The 17,974-nt window shown below is 46.1% G+C and overlaps 2 protein-coding genes across 2 annotated transcripts; one reads left to right on the top strand and one right to left on the bottom strand.

Annotated features, from left to right (window-relative positions):
• Positions 1–7,488: 7,488 nt before the first annotated feature.
• Positions 7,489–12,297, top strand: LOC125514684 (peptidyl-prolyl cis-trans isomerase CYP40-like). The gene is made up of 10 exons (XM_048680027.1): positions 7,489–7,893; positions 9,625–10,125; positions 10,368–10,455; positions 10,557–10,609; positions 10,792–10,896; positions 11,331–11,406; positions 11,498–11,535; positions 11,619–11,732; positions 11,908–11,991; positions 12,075–12,297. Exons 1-9 carry the CDS (start codon positions 7,660–7,662, stop codon positions 11,917–11,919), a joined length of 1,221 nt encoding a protein of 406 aa, XP_048535984.1. The 5' UTR covers positions 7,489–7,659; the 3' UTR covers positions 11,920–11,991; positions 12,075–12,297.
• Positions 12,298–12,665: 368 nt separating this feature from the next.
• On the bottom strand, positions 12,666–15,876 carry LOC125514683 (armadillo repeat-containing protein 6). Its single transcript, XM_048680026.1, has 8 exons — positions 15,653–15,876; positions 15,256–15,549; positions 14,804–15,087; positions 14,149–14,277; positions 13,671–13,793; positions 13,449–13,556; positions 13,183–13,361; positions 12,666–13,068 (listed from the first exon to the last, which is right to left on the bottom strand). Exons 1-8 carry the CDS (start codon positions 15,783–15,785, stop codon positions 12,945–12,947), a joined length of 1,374 nt encoding a protein of 457 aa, XP_048535983.1. The 5' UTR covers positions 15,786–15,876; the 3' UTR covers positions 12,666–12,944.
• Between the last annotated feature and the right edge of the window lie 2,098 nt (positions 15,877–17,974).

The raw sequence follows: 17,974 nt of genomic DNA, 5'->3' as shown, positions 1-17,974 counted from the left end.
GATAAACAAGTTCATCTTATGAACTCCCACTCAGATAGACATCCCTCTAGTCATCTAAGTGATTACATGATCCGAGTCAACTAGGCCGTGTCCGATCATCACGTGAGACGGACTAGTCAACATCGGTGAACATCTTCATGTTGATCGTATCTTCTATACGACTCATGCTCGACCTTTCGGTCTTCTGTGTTCCGAGGCCATGTCTGTACATGCTAGGCTCGTCAAGTCAACCTAAGTGTTTCGCGTGTGTAAATCTGTCTTACACTCGTTGTATTCGAACGTAGAATCTATCACACCCGATCATCACATGGTGCTTCGAAACTACGAACTTCGCAACGGTGCACAGTTAGGGGGAACACTTTCTTGAATTTAATGAGGGATCATCTTATTTACTACCGTCGTTCTAAGCAAATAAGATGTATAAACATGATAAACATCACATGCAATCAAATAGTGACATGATATGGCCAATATCATATTGCTCCTTTTGATCTCCATCTTCGGGGCTCCATGATCATCATCGTCACCGGCATGACACCATGATCTCCATCATCATGATCTCCATCATCGTGTCTTCATGAAGTTGTCTCACTATTATTCTACTTCTACTACATGGCTAACGGTTAGCAATAAAGTAAAGTAATTACATGACGTTTATGTTGACACGTAGGTCATAAATAAATTAAGACAACTCCTATGGCTCCTGCCGGTTGTCATACTCATCGACATGCAAGTCGTGATTCCTATTACAAGAACATGATCAATCTCATACATCACATATATCATTCATCACATCCTTTTGGCCATATCACATCACATAGCATACCCTGCAAAAACAAGTTAGACGTCCTCTAATTGTTGTTTGCATGTTTTACGTGGCTGCTATGGGTTTCTAGCAAGAACGTTTCTTACCTACGCAAAGACCACAACGTGATATGCCAATTGCTATTTACCCTTCATAAGGACCCTGTTCATCGAATCCGATCCGACTAAAGTGGGAGAGACAGACACCCGCCAGCCACCTTATGCAACTAGTGCATGTTTGTCGGTGGAACCGGTCTCACGTAAGAGTACGTGTAAGGTTGGTCCGGGCCGCTTCATCCCACGATGCCGCCGAATCAAGATAAGACTAGTAACGGCAAGCATATTGAACAAAATCAACGCCCACAACTACTTTGTGTTCTACTCGTGCATAGAATCTACGCAATAGACCTAGCTCATGATGCCACTGTTGGGGACGTAGCAGAAATTCAAAATTTTCCTACGTGTCACCAAGATCTATCTATGGAGAAACCAGCAACGAGGGGAAGGAGAGTGCATCTACATACCCTTGTAGATCGCTAAGCGGAAGCGTCAAGTGAACGGGGTTGATGGAGTCGTACTCGTCGTGATCCAAATCACCGATGACCAAGTGCCAAACGGACGGCACCTCCGTGTTCAACACACGTACAGCCCGGTGACGTCTCCCACGGCTTGATCCAGCAAGGAAAGAGGGAGAGGTTGAGGAAGACTCTGTCCAGCAGCAGCACAACGGCGTGGTGGTGGTGGAGGAGCATGGCAATCCTGCAGGGCTTGCCAAGCACCACGGGAGAGGAGAAGTACTTGGGAGAAGGGGAGGGCTGCACCAGAACATTGGTATGGCTGCCCTCCCACCCCCCACATATATATAGGGGCAAGGGAGAGGGGGGGGGGCGCAGCCTTGGCCCTTCCTCCAAGGAAGGGTGCGGCTAGGAGGAGTCCCTCCTCCCCAAGGCACCTCGGAGGTGCCTTCCCTTTAGGACTCTTCCTTTCTTATCTCTTGGCGCATGGGCCTCTTGGGGCTGGTAGGCCAAGGCGCACACCCCTACAGCCCATGTGCCCCCTGGGGCAGGTGGCCCCACCCGGTGGACCCCCGGGACCCTTCCGGTGGTCCCGGTACAATACCGGTGACCCCGAAACTTGTCCGGTGACCAAAACAGGACTTCCCATATATAAATCTTTACCTCCGGACCATTCCGGAACTCCTCGTGACGTCCGGGATCTCATCCGGGACTCCGAACAACATTCGGTAACCACATACAAACTTCCTTTATAACCCTAGCGTCATCGAACCTTAAGTGTGTAGACCCTACGGGTTCGGGAGACATGCAGACATGACCGAGACGTTCTCCGGTCAATAACCAATAGCGGGATCTGGATACCCATGTTGGCTCCCACATGTTCCACGATGATCTCATCGGATGAACCACGATGTCAAGGACTTAATCAATCCCGTATACAATTCCCTTTGTCTATCGGTACGATACTTGCCCGAGATTCGATCGTCGGTATCCCGATACCTTGTTCAATCTCGTTACCGGCAAGTCTCTTTACTCGTTCGTAACACATCATCTCGTGATCAACTCCTTGATCACATTGTGCACATTATGATGATGTCCTACCGAGTGGGCCCAGAGATACCTCTCCGTCACACGGAGTGACAAATCCCAGTCTCGATTCGTGCCAACCCAACAGACACTTTCGGAGATACCTGTAGTGTACCTTTATAGCCACCCAGTTACGTTGTGACGTTTGGCACACCCAAAGCACTCCTACGGTATCCGGGAGTTGCACAATCTCATGGTCTAAGGAAATGATACTTGACATTAGAAAAGCTTTAGCATACGAACTACATGATCTTGTGCTAGTGCTTAGGATTGGGTCTTGTCCATCACATCATTCTCCTAATGATGTGATCCCGTTATCAACGACATCCAATGTCCATGGTCAGGAAACCGTAACCATCTATTGATCAACGAGCTAGTCAACTAGAGGCTTACTAGGGACATGGTGTTGTCTATGTATCCACACATGTATCTGAGTTTCCTATCAATACAATTATAGCATGGATAATAAACGATTATCATGAACAAGGAAATATAATAATAATCAATTTATTATTGCCTCTAGGGCATATTTCCAACAAGTTTTTCGATCGGTTTTTCGTTTTCGTGTTAGTTTAATTAGTAAACGTTCACTGGTTACATCGTTTTAATGAACATTTTTCGTTCGTTAGTCTCTATTAGCAGACGTTCGTCTGATAGATTTTTCTTTTTAATTTATTTTCGGCCAGGGACCTATCCGCGAATAGCTTTCTTATAGATTAGTCCCTCATCTTCAAACCTTCACTACTTTTTGCTCATTTGTCCAAATCTAGTGAAACTAACGCCAAAATCTTCTTCTTGTTCCCCTCTTTCCAGATAATCAACTTGAACATGATTTTGAAAAACTTAAAATTTGGTTTCAAGCAGATTTGAATTCGAACTTCTTTTGACCGTAGTTTGAGTTTCATATCTCCGATTTGATTGACTCTTTTTGCTAATCGAAGCTCTTCTCTTGAACTTTCAGTTTAGATCTTTTCTTTTGGGTTTTACCTTTGCATCTTATGCTTGAGTGCTTATGTATGCTATTGTTTGTTCATGATAGAGTTTCCGGAGTGCGAGGCTTGCTACTACGAATCACTAGGGTTTTTCGATCGTCAACAAGGCAAGTAACACTTTGATCATATCCCTTTATTACCCATTTTTATGCATTACTTTCAACCCTCAAACATTGCATGAGTAGGATTGATAACATGTGGGTATTTGGGAGGTAGTTGATGAGGTAGGAACCTATTGCCTTTTATTCAAACCCTGGGTGTTATTACGTTATGCTTACACTGCTATGCTATGCTCGTAGACGTGGTTTGGTTTTGAGAGAATTCATGAAAGTTTTGAGAGTTATTGTTATCTAAGGTTTAACTTAAGGTGGCTACTTTAATACACATCTGGGTGGATTGGTTGTGGGCACCTGGGAATCCAATGTTGTCCAAGGAGATCCCGGGGAATCAGTGTGATCATCCTAGGTTTGCCACCCAGGCTCAAAGGGATCATAAGATTTTTCATGCTGGAAACTTCCGTGTGCGGCCACAAGCCATTATGGCCTCTGGCATAGTTGAGTATATTGTTTGACCTCTTTCAGTGGTAGACTAGCAGATGTAGGGGATGTAGGTGGTACGGTCTACCCGTCGTAAAGAGTTAATGCTTCTGAAATACTGTGTATCGGTCATCCGTTTCTCAAACATCATGTAGTGCGAGAAATTCAACGGAGGAGATCGAGTCTTGTGGGGAAAAGTGAGCAAACCTCTGCAGAGTGTACAAACTAATCATGATTAGTCGTGTCCCCGGTTATGGACATCCTGAGTATCTGGTACTTGAATTATTATGTTGATCTCATCACTCTACTTAATTAATTTGTCGGGTTATTAAACTTTTAATTGGGATTGAGTTGGGGTTACCTTCTCAATGTTTTCAACAAAATTTGTAGTTAAAAAATATTCCTTTGTTGTAGGGAAAAAATAGCTTTATGCAAATGATAACCTTAGAGCCTCCACCAGCCATATATGCATGTAGTGATAGTTGTTATTTGTGCATTGCTCTATAGTGTTATCTTGCCAGCATATTCCATGTGCTGACCTACACAGGATGCAACATATTATGTTGCAGAATTTTCAGACGAAGAGTAAGGTGCGCTAGGTCGTTGTCATGCACTCAGTTTTGCCGTGGAGTTGGATGGACTCTTCTACCTTCGAAGCTTTCGCTGTTATCTTATTTAGATGGCCTTTAGCCATATTAATGTAATAAGTTCTCTCTTGAGACATTCGATATAATAAGTGTGTGATTGAACTCTGTTATAAATCCTCGAGTACTGTGTGTGTCAGCAATACTGATTCAGGGATGACACTTAAGCACAGAGACTTGACCGTGTGAGGTCGGGTGGCGATCTCCTACCCTCTTCGGCATGGTGGGCAGCGGATCTGAGTCCTACACCTCTAGATCACTTGACCCCGAGATCATCCCACGCATGTGGAGATGACCGTCCGCCTTGTGCTTCGCCGCTCCCGGGAGGAGGCCGCCCGACGGCAGCGCTCGAACTCCTTCCGTCGGGAATCCACCGTGTCCGCCCAAATGACGCATGGATCCAGCGCGAGGTTTGTTGCCGCTTCCTCACAGGAGGCAATGTGGTCCATCTGGCGTCCAAATCCGCCGGGATGTGCAACCACTTTGTTGGCATGCCGAGGCAGAGGTGAACGCATGAGCATCCGCTCACACAAATATGGCGTGGCGTGTTCGCCATGCAAGGCAGCGGGCGCATGAGGTGGCGGCAGCCCTCACGGCGGTGGACGTTGGCAAGGCGAAGTCGCATTCTCCGGTGCCCCATGTGGTGCACGGCCCACCCCGGACGCCGCAACCACATCATGGTGGACGTCGCCGACTCCTCCCAAGACAGATCCATCATTGTTCTCACGTCCACCGACACCGTGAAGGTTCCGGACTTTGACGAGGGAGAGTAGGGCGTGGGAGAAGGCAACGCCTTGAGTCCCGTGAGCCGGTCCGTGTCCCATATCCTACTCTACCTTGACGACCACTGGACCAACACTCTTGAGGGGCATGGCGGAGCCGGATGAGCTCCGCTTAGATTAGGTGGTAGTTTGAAGATGGTGTTTGTGGTTATGGAATCGTATTTTGTGTGTTGTCTGGTCACTGTCCGTGGATGGGCGCCAGGGCGCATCCACGGGCGTTTGGGGACATGATTCTGGTACTTGTGGTTAGTCCTGGCCATGGGCAGCCCGGCCCGGACGGCCCGACCCGACCTTGCCCACAGGCCGTGCCTGGGCCTAGATTTTGAGCCGGACGGCCGGGCCGGGCCCGGGCCCATCGTATTTGCCATTTAAGGAAGAGGCCCGGCCTGAGACCCGACGAGCTTTTAGGCCAAATCCACCGTGCTACCCCAAACGAACGTCTGTTTTGCCCGGATTATGTCTGTTTGGGTAGGGCAATGGGGTCGTGTCCGGACATGTCCTGGGATGCGGTGGCCATGCGCCCAACGCGTGGACGCATCCCGGCCGCATCCTGTCCGCGTACTTTTTTCTTTGCAAGCCCTTAAACTTTTTTTCATCATTCATTCTTGGTACATGGGAATACATCACCAAATTTTGACTAGAAAAGTAAGACCAAAGAAAACAAGAACCACAAGAATACATTTTAGAAGATATCCAACTTCCATAACTGCTCCTGTAAGTTGGATTAGTGCCTTCTCGATGAATTCATTGTTGATCTATGGAGGAGCCGCCTCCATCTTGCGTGTTTCTTTCTTCTTCGAGTCTAAAGAAGTAGAGGTTGCTTCCTCGCATCTAGTCTCGTGTCTAGCCTTTAATATAGCGACAAGTACACTTGTCTCATCTACAGCCTCTATGCTAGCTAAAAGTGCACGAACATCTACTAAATTACGCTCTATCAATATATCGATGTACTCTTCTTCCAAATACCAAAACTTGCATCCATTCTACACAATTTTTTTTGAAGTTAGCACAACTAGTCAAATCTAGAGCACAAACCAAAGCTAAAGTTAGCACATACCCCATTGTTTAAGCACTTGATGAACACCCATCCGGGATGTTCCGGCGTTGTAGACACGCGGCGCACGACCATCTTTAGGCAGTGGTCGTACTTAATGAGCGACAACGGTGCGTCGACGAGCTTTTGGGCTAGCACCGAGCCCGGCCGACCGCCATTCAGGTATCTGCCGGCAGACCACCGACGGTGTAGATCCGACCGGCTAGAGGACGAGCCACTGCCTGCATGTGGCCTTGCGACCCTGCCAGGGCCTTCCGGCCCGGTGCCGACCAGTCCATGGCGCGGCGCGGCCTCCCACAGCCTGGCGAGCTCAAAATCGACCGGATCCGCCCCAAATCCGGCCGTCGGACGCGCAAATCAGGTGGCCGTGGTTGGTAAGCTCGGGGACGCCGAGGGGAAGGGGCTGGGCGACCGCGCGTCCGAGCTGCACAACTACAATGGTAGCAGCGGCGACGGAGGCGGCGAGAGAAAAGTAGGGAAGAGTGGAGAAGAATGAAGGGCGTGCAGTCGCAGGGAAGGAGAGGGGCGGATAGAAAAAGGCGCCCATGTGCCACCGACGCGCGGGCCAGGGGAGGACACGCGCAGACGGCCCGCGCGTCCACGTGCTGTCCGTTTCACCCCAAAAGTGGCGCAAACTTGGGCCGGGGATGGATCGAAAGAAGACAGAAAACGGACAAAAGTCCGTTTGCGTCCGCGCGCCTGGGCCGTCTGGTTCGTTCGTTTTACCTCAAACGGACGCGCGTGGACAGGATGGGTCGCGCGGTGGAGTTGGTCTTAGCGTGTTGGGCCGGGCTCAGGCCCAACGGCCGAGCCGGATCGGGCTCGGGTCTAGGTTTTTTTTTGTCGGGCTTTGGCAGGCCCGGACCGACTGATGGCCAGCTATACTTGTGGTTGTAGATGTTCACGGTTGAAAAACACTTTTATCTACCGATAGAAAACCACAGATTTCAGGCTCCATCTCGGGTAGACCAAACAGGCCCACGCGCCTCGGGCAAACAGTGGCATCACAAAATTGTCCAACCAAACCCCCCCTCCCCTTTTTCCTGTTCCCCTCCCTCCTTATTTGAATCACCCACACACCCACACTGACACTGCCCCACGCCCCCACCCACCGTACGCAAGCGCAGCACCGCACCACCCCACTCTCCTCGCTCTCCCCGAAGCACGCCGCCTCGCTTTACTCGCAGCGCCGCCACCGCCGAGAAGCCCCTCCGTACCCCTAGGGTTGCTCCCGCTCAGCGCGGCGATGGAGGGCGAGGGACAGGGCGCCGCGGCCCCGCCGGCGGCGGCGGCGGCGGCGGCCGCGGAGGTGAGCAACCCGAGGTGCTACTTCGACGTCAGCATCGGCGGCGAGATGGAGGGCCGGATCGTGATGGATCTCTACGCCTCCGTGGTGCCGCGCACGGCCGAGAACTTCCGCGCGCTCTGCACCGGGGAGAAGGGCGTCAGCGCCGCCACCGGCGCGCGGCTCCACTACAAGGTTTATCCCGGGTGGCCCTCCCCCTCTGTGCGGTCGTGCACTCGTGCTACAGTACCTGGCAGTAGTATTAGATTTTCGGGTTCCGGTTGTGTTTGGTGCGGCCGAGTTTAGTGGGGCGGGTGTTTGAGCGAGGACCCCCCCCTTCCTATTAGTTCGATTTCGAACACTGTCAAATGTGCGTTTTGCGCATAGTCGAATAGATTGTTGGGCATCAGGTAACACGGTTCTCGGTTCAGTGATTTAGGGTTGGATAGTTTAATTGCGCGAACTGTGATTCTGTCTATGGCTGGCGATTTATCAGCCAAACATGAGTCCTTGCAGGCCTTTCTGCTTTGATTGGGCGATTTTGTTTTTGCTGTCTTTGTTACTGCTACAGCTTTCTTCAGTGTGCATAATAGTGCCTGTAACTTTCCGATTAGTCCTGTTGCTTTTAAACTGTACATTACACTTGCTTTGGCATACTACTGGTAATAATGCTTCATGTACTAGTGCCTACCACTAGTGCTGGTACAATATGGCCAACACTTGCTTCTGTTTCTGCCTTTCTGGTCTCTTGAAGCACTTGCTGAGAATTGGAAGCACCATAGTTTGTAGGAAAACTGATACTTTTGTTTTTTGGCCAACTGGGTGTATGGTTGGCAATAGAATAGTGGACTATGAAAAGGGATTCTGGTATGGTTAAACAGGGTTTTATGTGGTCATATGGACTTCATTAGGTAGAGAAAGTACCTTGTGATTTTTCTAGTTTTGAACATATGTCAAGTCTCACCAACTGCATATATGGTCTCAGCCTCTGGCAATTTTTTCTTGGCACAATTTGGTTGTAGCTTATCCTTGAAGCAGGATCTGTCAGAACCAAGTAGACCTAGCTCTGCATTAGTTGTTTTGTGCTTCAAGTGTCCCAGTCAAGGACAAACTGAGTGGTTGCAAAATAATATTATGTGGTCAATGTGGATTTACTATTTTCTGGTGATAGTTCTGAACTGGTAAATAAGTTAACATGCTTAAGTGAGACTTGGCATTTTAACCATGAATTGGGATGATAATGTGGCAGAAGCACATAAGTGGAGCCCCTGTTCAAGAATTCATCCGATTAACCAGTTAACTTGCCGATTAATCCCTACTCATAGGGTCCCCGAGTAGCCGATTACCCGATAAATCGTCGATTAATTGATTAAATGGCCGATTAACTTGCCGATTATCCTATTAATCCCCTACTCACCAGCCCACCGAGCAGCTACCAGTTAACGATTTCCTCAACATTGAGTGGAGCAGAGCATTATTGAAGTAGTGATAAGTCTCCCACTTAACTGTTGGAGCGATAGAGATCCAACTTTGGATAACGGCACTTTTGTACCGTTTGCTTCATAGTGGCAGAGACTAACACATGTTTGCTATCCTCTATTGCCCATTTTCTTTCGTAGACGGAAGGCAAGATTGCCCCGCTTTCATTTGCAGCCACCAAATTGCTTTCCATTTTCTAGTAAGAGAATCGTGGTGATTTTGATGTTTAACTGCACAGAGTTAGCATTATCCATAATCTTTTCTTTTCTGAAAGAATGACCAAGACAAGCATTTTTTATATGAAGTTATGAACTAGAGTTGGTTATTCTTTATGGTAATAATGATTTTTTCCTTTGGGGACCACTGCAGGATACCTTTTACTTCTGTGAAGTATGGGATCTTTAACCCTTCAACTACTTATTTTTTTGGGTAACTTTTACTCTTCAGGGCTCATCTTTTCATCGTATCATCAAGGGTTTTATGGTGCAAGGTGGAGATATAACTGCTGGTGATGGGACTGGGGGCGAGTCAATATATGGATTGAATTTTGAGGATGAGAATTTTGTTTTGAAGCATGAGAGGAAAGGGATGTTATCAATGGCGAATTCTGGTCCCAACACAAATGGATCTCAGTTTTTCATCACTACCACCCGAACACCACACCTTGATGGGAAACATGTTGTCTTCGGGAGGGTTGTAAAAGGGATGGGAGTGGTTCGTGCAATGGAGCATGTTTGTGCTGGAGAAGCTGACCTTCCAACTGATGATATTGTTATTGTTGATTGTGGGGAACTGCCAGAAGGTTCAACTGAAGGAGTTGCAAATTTCTTCAAAGATGGTGACATGTATCCTGATTGGCCTATTGACCTCGATGAAAAGCCTGCAGACGTTTTGTGGTGGATTAATGCCGTTGATTCTGCAAAGTCTTTCGGGAATGAAAATTTTAAGGTTCGCGTTGCTCAATGGACAGCACTTCCTGTTCATATTTTTGCTAGTCTTATTTGGTTCAGTTGAGGAAGTTTTCATTGTCGTTGCATGTAATGCATTAATAACATGTATTGCCCAATTCTTTGGCTAAAGCGTAGATGCACTAATAAACTGGGTAAACATAGCATGTTAAATTTTAAAAATACTACACCTAACTTGATTCCTGTTTGGAACTTACAACTGAAGTTTCTGCCTCTCTACAGAAACATGATTACAAGGCTGCACTCAGAAAGTACAGAAAAGCTATGCGGTATTTAGATATTTGCTGGGAGAAAGAAGAGATAGATCAAGGTAGCTGTTCTTTTGTTTCTTATTGCTGTTTACTTTTGTTAAGGTGCTTATGGAAAGAGGTGCATTTTACTTGCTAATCGTAACAACCTATTAATGTGCAGAGAACAGCTCAGCACTGCGGAAAACAAAGTCAATTATACTCACAAATAGTTCTGTAAGTTCAACTTTCTGCCACTTGTTCATGGACAGATCACAAATGCATGCCCTCTATATTACTACATTTAGAGAAATTCTATTTGGTACATCTTTGTGTTTTCTATGTGAAATAGAGTTTTTTTTTCCTTGTAAAATCATTGTTTTTTCCTGGTATATGGAAGTCACCTGTAACTTCTTCAGGCATGCAAACTGAAGCTGGGAGATGTGGAGGGTGCTTTGTTAGATGCAGACTTTGCACTGCGTGAAACAGAGGGCAACGCAAAAGCTTTTTTCCGTCAAGGACAGGTCAGTGTTAAACTTCCATGTAATATACTACTATCCACGGACCAAATGTTGTGGAAATTATATGCACTACAAACATGTTTTGACAAAACTATGACCAGCGCAGTTTACCTTCCCTGTGTTACACTTGTACACTCAAACTACTTGCATTTATGTGAAATCAAACTGGCTTATTTGCATGTGTTTATCGTTGAGTACATCTTACTTTATATGTTGGACATGAAGATGTGCACTTCCGTCAAATTGAAGATTTGCATCTGTGCCACTTGAGCATCATTTTATGTGTATGCGTACTACATTCTAAAACTTACATTCTTGCTAACCGTGGTGCAATATTATTTTTAATCCTTGTCGTGTTGGTGCTGGGAATATTAATTCTTAGCGCCTTCTCATCAGCTTCAAACTTGGCTTGTCAATAATAAGGTATTGGAATGCAGGCACGCATGACACTCAAGAATATTGATGCTGCAGTTGAGAGCTTCCAGCGTGCGTTGGAGTTGGAGCCAAACGATGGTTTGTATATCTTATTGCCCCCTCATTGACTATTAGTACATTTCCCCCATTTGCAGCTAAGAATGTTGGTTTTTGTATTTCTGATCCTCAGGAGGAATCAAACGGGAGCTGGCTGCTGCAAAGAAGAAGGTTAGTTCATTGTGGTTATGAATTTTGGGACTAGTGATTGTTCGTACAAGATGTTGCTGACTTGTCATCTGTGATTACCCCAGGTTACTGACAGACGCAATCTGGAGCGGAAGGCATTTTCCAAGATGTTCGAGACGTCAGGAAGTTCAGAGAAAAGTGATGGAGTATTGGCAGCAAGTTCAGAGAAAAGTGACGAAGTACTTTCCTAATACCATATTCATCACCATTTAAATTCTTTGGTTTGGACCTTTGGGCACAGAAACAATAGATAATGAACTATTTGGCCGCCAAATGCTGATGTTGTGAAACACGGGCCAGACCAGATCCTTTCCTTTTCTGCGTAACTGATGGTCTTTTTTGTCGTTGTTGTAGGATAAAAACTGATGCCTCAAGCAAGCGCCTTTCCATTGTTTCGTCTGTCACACATGCTGGGAGCTGCCCTGTGAAAAACTTCAGGTTGTTCTTAGAACCTACTGCAATTATTTCGCCGGGCTTGTAGTTTGTCTATGCGTTTTGACTTGATGCTTTATTCTTTGCAGTTATACTGATGGAGTTTGGACGGGAGAAATAACTCCCAGTGGATGGCTGAAAACAGTGGGGGCACCTGAACCTTTTGTGTTAGTATAGAAGTGGTAGCAATGCTGTCGAAAGAAATGTTTTTCATTGACTTGAACTCTTGGATATCTCGACAACTTCTGGCAAAACACATTTTGCGAGAATTGATGAAACATTGTTGATGACATCACATGTCTTTTTACGTTCCATTTGCGTATCTTTGCACTTGGCCCATGCATTTGGAGCCCCCAATAACCCTGCCAAAACCACCCAGTTGAATGGTCCCAGATAGGAATGACAGATAGGAATGACCCATGATGAATTCGACAACCAGAGGTGCCAAAACCACCCATTTGCACTTGACATTGTTGACGACAGCTATCTACACTGCATAGTTCAGATAGGAATGACCCATGACGAATTCGACAACCAGAGGTGCCACAACGTTCAGGATTCATTCTAGAAAATAATTGGCCATTGTCGTAAATCTATGCAGATGAATTTGAAGTACCCAATCTAAACAAGAAAGTACTCAATCCAAACAAGTTAGTTATGCCCATATGCGATGCATCACCTTTTCAAGAACCGGATGGAGTACATAAAATCATGGCAGGTGGCGATTTTTTTGAGCTAGTTCGTGCAGCAGGTCACGATATTTCTGTTCATTGGTTAAAACTTCGAACATACGTACGTAACCAGACCATGTAACCACACAATTCAAAATTCCCACAAAAATGGAACCAGAAGCAGACATAACCGTGGCAGCCCAGTTCTATGAACCCAAACACAACATATATTCTTCCAAGACATCCTCGGACAGGCAAACTTTACACACGGTAGGCTATCTATGTTCTCTACGCATTGTAGTTGTCCAAGCCCAGGTCTCTCAAGGCATCTGTGGCGGCAGCTTTGCAGCTTCCATGTATTGCCTTGGCTTTCCTGATAAGCTTCTCCACGCCTTCGTTAAGCAAGATCGTCCTGTGGTGGTAAAAACAAGTGTTGAGAAGAAAGTATAAGCATGAGCACATCACATTGGGAATAAAGACCAGCTGCAGCAGTAGATTTCGGAGAGATGTGACTTCTACATCGTACCTGTTTTCAGGGTTTCTGACCACGAGATTGCGAATCATAAGGCATGCTTGCTTCTGAGTCAGCGCGGAGGAGGGGAACTTTTGCATTGTCTGTATGGCCAGAGTGCCATAGCCTAGCGCGACTGCACGGGCTGCATGGTCTGGTGACCGCAATGTAAGGACTTGCACGATAGACATTACCTACACATTCAGTTAGTTCGTTACAGGATATGGAAATGGCTCATAGAGTATACAGATTCTTCAGCATTGCACATCTGTGGTTATTACCTCCTGTATTACTGACGGGTCTTCAGAAAATCTAGACGCTAACTTCAAGAACTTGTCAAAACCATCTTGCTGAATGATATTGGCCTTGTTTGCATCACTTCCAGCCAGCTTCAAGAAGAATGTGATGTAAGTTTGATTTAATCAAAGTAGGATTGTTCTCATACAAAAAGAAGGGATTCCTGTGGTACAGTGATGTTGCAGTGTTGTGCCATACTACCATACCTTAGACAGCAAAGAGCAGCAAGATTTTGCTATAACCTTGTTCTTTTGTACGCCAGCCTCATCGATGCACTTAAGAAGCACATCAATCCCACCATTTTCAGATATGGACCGGCATATTTCTTCCTGTGGTACACAAGAACTAAAGATGGTGATGTTCTCATAAGCATTCAGGGTAAATGACTTTTATTTATTTATTATCACAATTCCATATAGGCATATAGGAAATAAGTTTTTGATACACAGGACCAAAAGTAAAAGGAAGCAATAACATGTCAGGAAATTTTATGAACATCAAGCTTTATGTTCGCTAGTTGCCTGCAATTCATATTCTATTGGCCAGATAAAGTTTATAAACATAGTAAAAATTGCCCCAGAAAAAATGGAGCCTTGCTGCTGCGGAAATTGAAAGTTGAAACCATAACATAAAACTGTTTAACTATCATTTATGGGATATGTATATATCGTAGTTTATTCTTACATTAACAGCAATTGCCTTCAAAGCAGCACAAGCTGATGGCAAGCTGGATGGAGCAACTTGCTCGCGGAGTGCGATGACAAGAACTTCTGCGACGCCAATTTCTGAAAATTTCCTGGAATATCCATATACCTGCACCACAAGCCTGTCAATTTCATCTCTTTGGATCCAACATTCATTTGTAAATTACAGTGTCAACTTACAAGCAAGAGTGCAAGATGTACATGTGCCGATGACAATGAGAAACCAGAATGTTCAAAACATGAAACCATGTGATACCAAGTTGCCTTTTTTTTTTACATTCTATCTAGTATCTAATAGTCACAAGAAGTTCATGTCAATATTTTTATGCGGATGTGAAATCTAACTACATTCAGATGTGCACCGTTACTTCTACATCATGCTAGATTGCAGTTAATATATAACTATGAAATTTCTGTTTTAACACCTAATTTAGCTTCCTATGCATCTCATACAGACAGCACCTTACTATAACTCAATCTAATTTCCCCATATGGATTTATCTCTGGTAAACTAATTTCATGATTGTCATATTCAAACCGAGTAATAAATATGCAAATCAAAGTGATGCACTTGCTAATGTAAAATTAAAATTATATCAAATCTTCACATGATTCTACAAGCATATAGGACATACTTGAGAAGCCACCACTCGGTTATCGTCGGGTGTCAACAGAACACGTATGGCATCATACACGCTTTGCACTTTACTATTTGATTTGTTCCTCATAACCTCCAGAATGAGTTCATCGACCTTCAAGTCCATAAAGGCGTCTTTCACAACTTCATTGCCAGCAGATGCCGCTGCCACGACACTAAAACCACCATCGAGTATATCTGAATTTTCCAGGGCTCCTTTCAAGATATCCATGACAATTTTGGGCCCTTGGCTTTGCCTGAACTTTTCAGTGCTCCCAACATCTGCAGATTGAGTTCATCCCCAAATGTCAGAAAACGACCAGATAATGCTGTTCTGGTAGATAAAAAATTATATGGAGAAAATTAAAACCCTCACATCTATCCTTTGTGGAACGTAAAATCAATAGAACATCCTCCTATCCAAGAACATTCGCGAAGACAGCAACATACCACGGATCAGGGAGCTCAGCGCCTTCAAGCCCGAAGCAAGCAGCCCCTCCTGCATAACCCCAGCCGAAGCGCACAGGGCGACGAGCGCCTCCACGCCACCGTTCCGTGCCGCCACGGCCGCATTCTCCGCCCCCTCGCCGGTGCACAGCTCGAGCAACTCGTCGAGCAAAGAGACCAGCCTGTCAAGATCCTCCCCCGACCTACCACTGGCAGAGGCCTTCAGTTCGTCCAGCACCCGCATCACCGGGTTCACCTCCTCCGCCACGGCGTCCCCAGGCACGCGCCTGATGATCCCTGCAGGAGGTGGCGAGAGGTTCAGTCCGCCGCGTGGTCACGCGAGTAAGAAAGATCAGAGATCTGAAGCCCTGGAGAGGACGGGGGGTGGGTCCGTGGGTACCGGAGAGGTTGGCGCCCTGGAGGGTGAGGGCGTCGACGGCGTCGGCGAGGGCCTCGTCGGGGTCCATTCCGAGGTCCTCCATGTTCTCCCGGACCATGTCATCGAAGGCCTCCTGCGAGATCGCGATCGCCATGTTCTTGCTCTAGGGCGCCGAGCGACGGAGTGAATAGAACGAAGAAGGGGAGAAGCCTTTGGTGGGTTTCCGTTTCCCCCCTTTCGCGACGTGCGGCAGGGGGCGGTTTCAATTTCGAATTTCAAACGATGCTCAAACAGAACGATGCAAGATTAGACCATCTCCAGTAGATGATGTATATTTGGAGATATAAAAGTAGGTGTTGCATAATTTACATAAAAAATGATTTTTACATTCCAACAGATGATGTAAAACTTGTTCGGCGGCATGGCGGCGACGGATCGAGACGATCGGCAGCGGCCGAGCTTGAGGACGCAATGGGGCGGCGGTCGAGCTTGATGACGAGCGGCGGTCGAACTTGAGGACGAGCAGCAAGGCGGCGGGCGAGCTTCAAATGGCGCGGCGGGCGGCAGCGGTGGGGCGACGAAACGACGGTGATTTAGAGGTGTTAGGCGGCAGATCCGGCGGCGAGGTGTAGCGGGCTAGCAACGGATCGAGGTAGGCGTCCAGTGGGGGAGGGGAGGGGAAGTTTCAAAGCGGTTGGGTTGCCGCGCGGCTTGTCGTTTTGCATCTGGGTTACATCTCCGGCTAAGGATGGCATTGGCCCGGGTTTGGATTGGATTGAACAATATAAAATCCATATTCATATCCATGAGGACGGTTTTTGCCCGTCCATGAAAAAAATCCACGGGTGTAAAACTATCTCCATGTCTAGACCCGATGGATATCCATACCCACTGGATATCCATCGGGTCCTCTCGAGACATATAAATAAGACATAACACAATGTTAACATAAACTCTTCCATTCTTCGCCTCGTGGCAGGTTAGGCTTCACTTTTGGTAAATCAACGTCCACTAACAACCTAAGATCATGTAGTATTTTTCTAACAGATGAGAATGTCGAGTCATTTAACAAGGAGATAAAAATATTGAAGTATGTTACAGAGGGGATTGAATGTCAACTAATAAAAAATATGACGGGGATTGTGTAATTTCTTTTACATGTTTTAGATAACAAAGTGTAAAATTGCAGTGGGACATGTGACTGTGGGGGTAGGGATAGCTGATTTCTGCCCATTAAATCATACTATCGGGCCGGGTTTGGGTATACCCACGGGTACAAGATTATCCATGCCCTACCCACGAGCAATGGGGGCGGGTTTGGGCGCCGCCCATGGACATAAAAGCATATCCAAACCCTATCCATTCGGGTCGGATATCGATGGATATCCATGCCCATGGGTAAAATTGCCATCCTTATCTCTGGCTGTTGGAGGTGTAAATTTGCATCTTTAAGTATTGTATTTTACATCACTTGGAGCAGGTGATGTAATTTTTTACATCTACGTCATCTGTTGGAGGTGTGGTTTAGACCTCAGAGATGTAAAAATTAGTTGTTTTTACATCTGCATCATCTATTGAAGATGCTCTTAAAACATAATAGAAGACCAGAACTGCAGGCACCCGACCATCGTAATAATAAAGCAACCACATCATTCTGGATGGCCACCAACAGTGGAATGACGCTGGGTGGAAGAGGAGGTGCAGGGAATAATCTTGGGGCGTGTTTGGTTACCGGCGCCATTTTTTTCCTCTTTGCATATGTGTTTTAGATGAGACCGACTGAGGTAAAACACACCAAAAACCAGTTTCTGCACATAATTAGGTTGCCCGCATTTAAGTTGGCTGCATGAGGGAACCAATATAGACCTGCCGTTTTGTTACATGCGTTGCACTGGGCGCACAAACTACATGATATTTGATTGCAAGCTGCATAAGGTGCTACTACCACTTCTCACTAGTGGTGACCTTACCATTCATGATCTGAAGATAGTTTCAGTCCTAGGTAGGCACAAATCGTAGTTTATCATAGCTACTAACAAATATCAGTACAAATATAACAACCAAATGGCTCAATAGGGGAAAGTTCATTGATGCCGAACTTGTTGGAAGTCCATCCTCGTCCTCTTCTTATTCTGTTGATGTTGTTTCTTCTTCTTCTTCTTCTTCTTCTTCTTCTTCTTCTCTTCTTCTTCTTCTCTTCTGCTATTGCTCTTCTTCAGATCCTTGTCTGACCTTGGTTATCCCATATTGCATGTACGCACTTCATCCTTTTGTTCTTTCAGGCTTCATTGTCAAATGCCACCACACCATGGCCAGAGCTGACAACATCATCATGCTCACCTC

The sequence above is a fragment of the Triticum urartu genome, chromosome 6 (assembly GCF_003073215.2).
Source record: "Triticum urartu cultivar G1812 chromosome 6, Tu2.1, whole genome shotgun sequence".
NCBI classification, from domain to species: Eukaryota; Viridiplantae; Streptophyta; class Magnoliopsida; order Poales; family Poaceae; genus Triticum; species Triticum urartu.
This window is presented reverse-complemented; position numbering and strand designations above follow the sequence as displayed.

Coding starts and splice junctions, on each gene's coding strand:
- LOC125514684 (XM_048680027.1), top strand. CDS start 7,660: ATGGAGGGCGAGGGACAGGGCGCCGCGGCCCCGCCGGCGGCGGCGGCG. Junction 10,456..10,556: donor GAAAGAAGAGATAGATCAAG/GTAGCTGTTCTT, acceptor ATTAATGTGCAG/AGAACAGCTCAGCACTGCGG. Junction 10,897..11,330: donor CTTTTTTCCGTCAAGGACAG/GTCAGTGTTAAA, acceptor ATTGGAATGCAG/GCACGCATGACACTCAAGAA.
- LOC125514683 (XM_048680026.1), bottom strand. CDS start 15,785: ATGGCGATCGCGATCTCGCAGGAGGCCTTCGATGACATGGTCCGGGAG. Junction 13,794..14,148: donor TGAAGGCAATTGCTGTTAAT/GTAAGAATAAAC, acceptor TGTGTACCACAG/GAAGAAATATGCCGGTCCAT. Junction 13,362..13,448: donor ACCCGTCAGTAATACAGGAG/GTAATAACCACA, acceptor CTGAATGTGTAG/GTAATGTCTATCGTGCAAGT.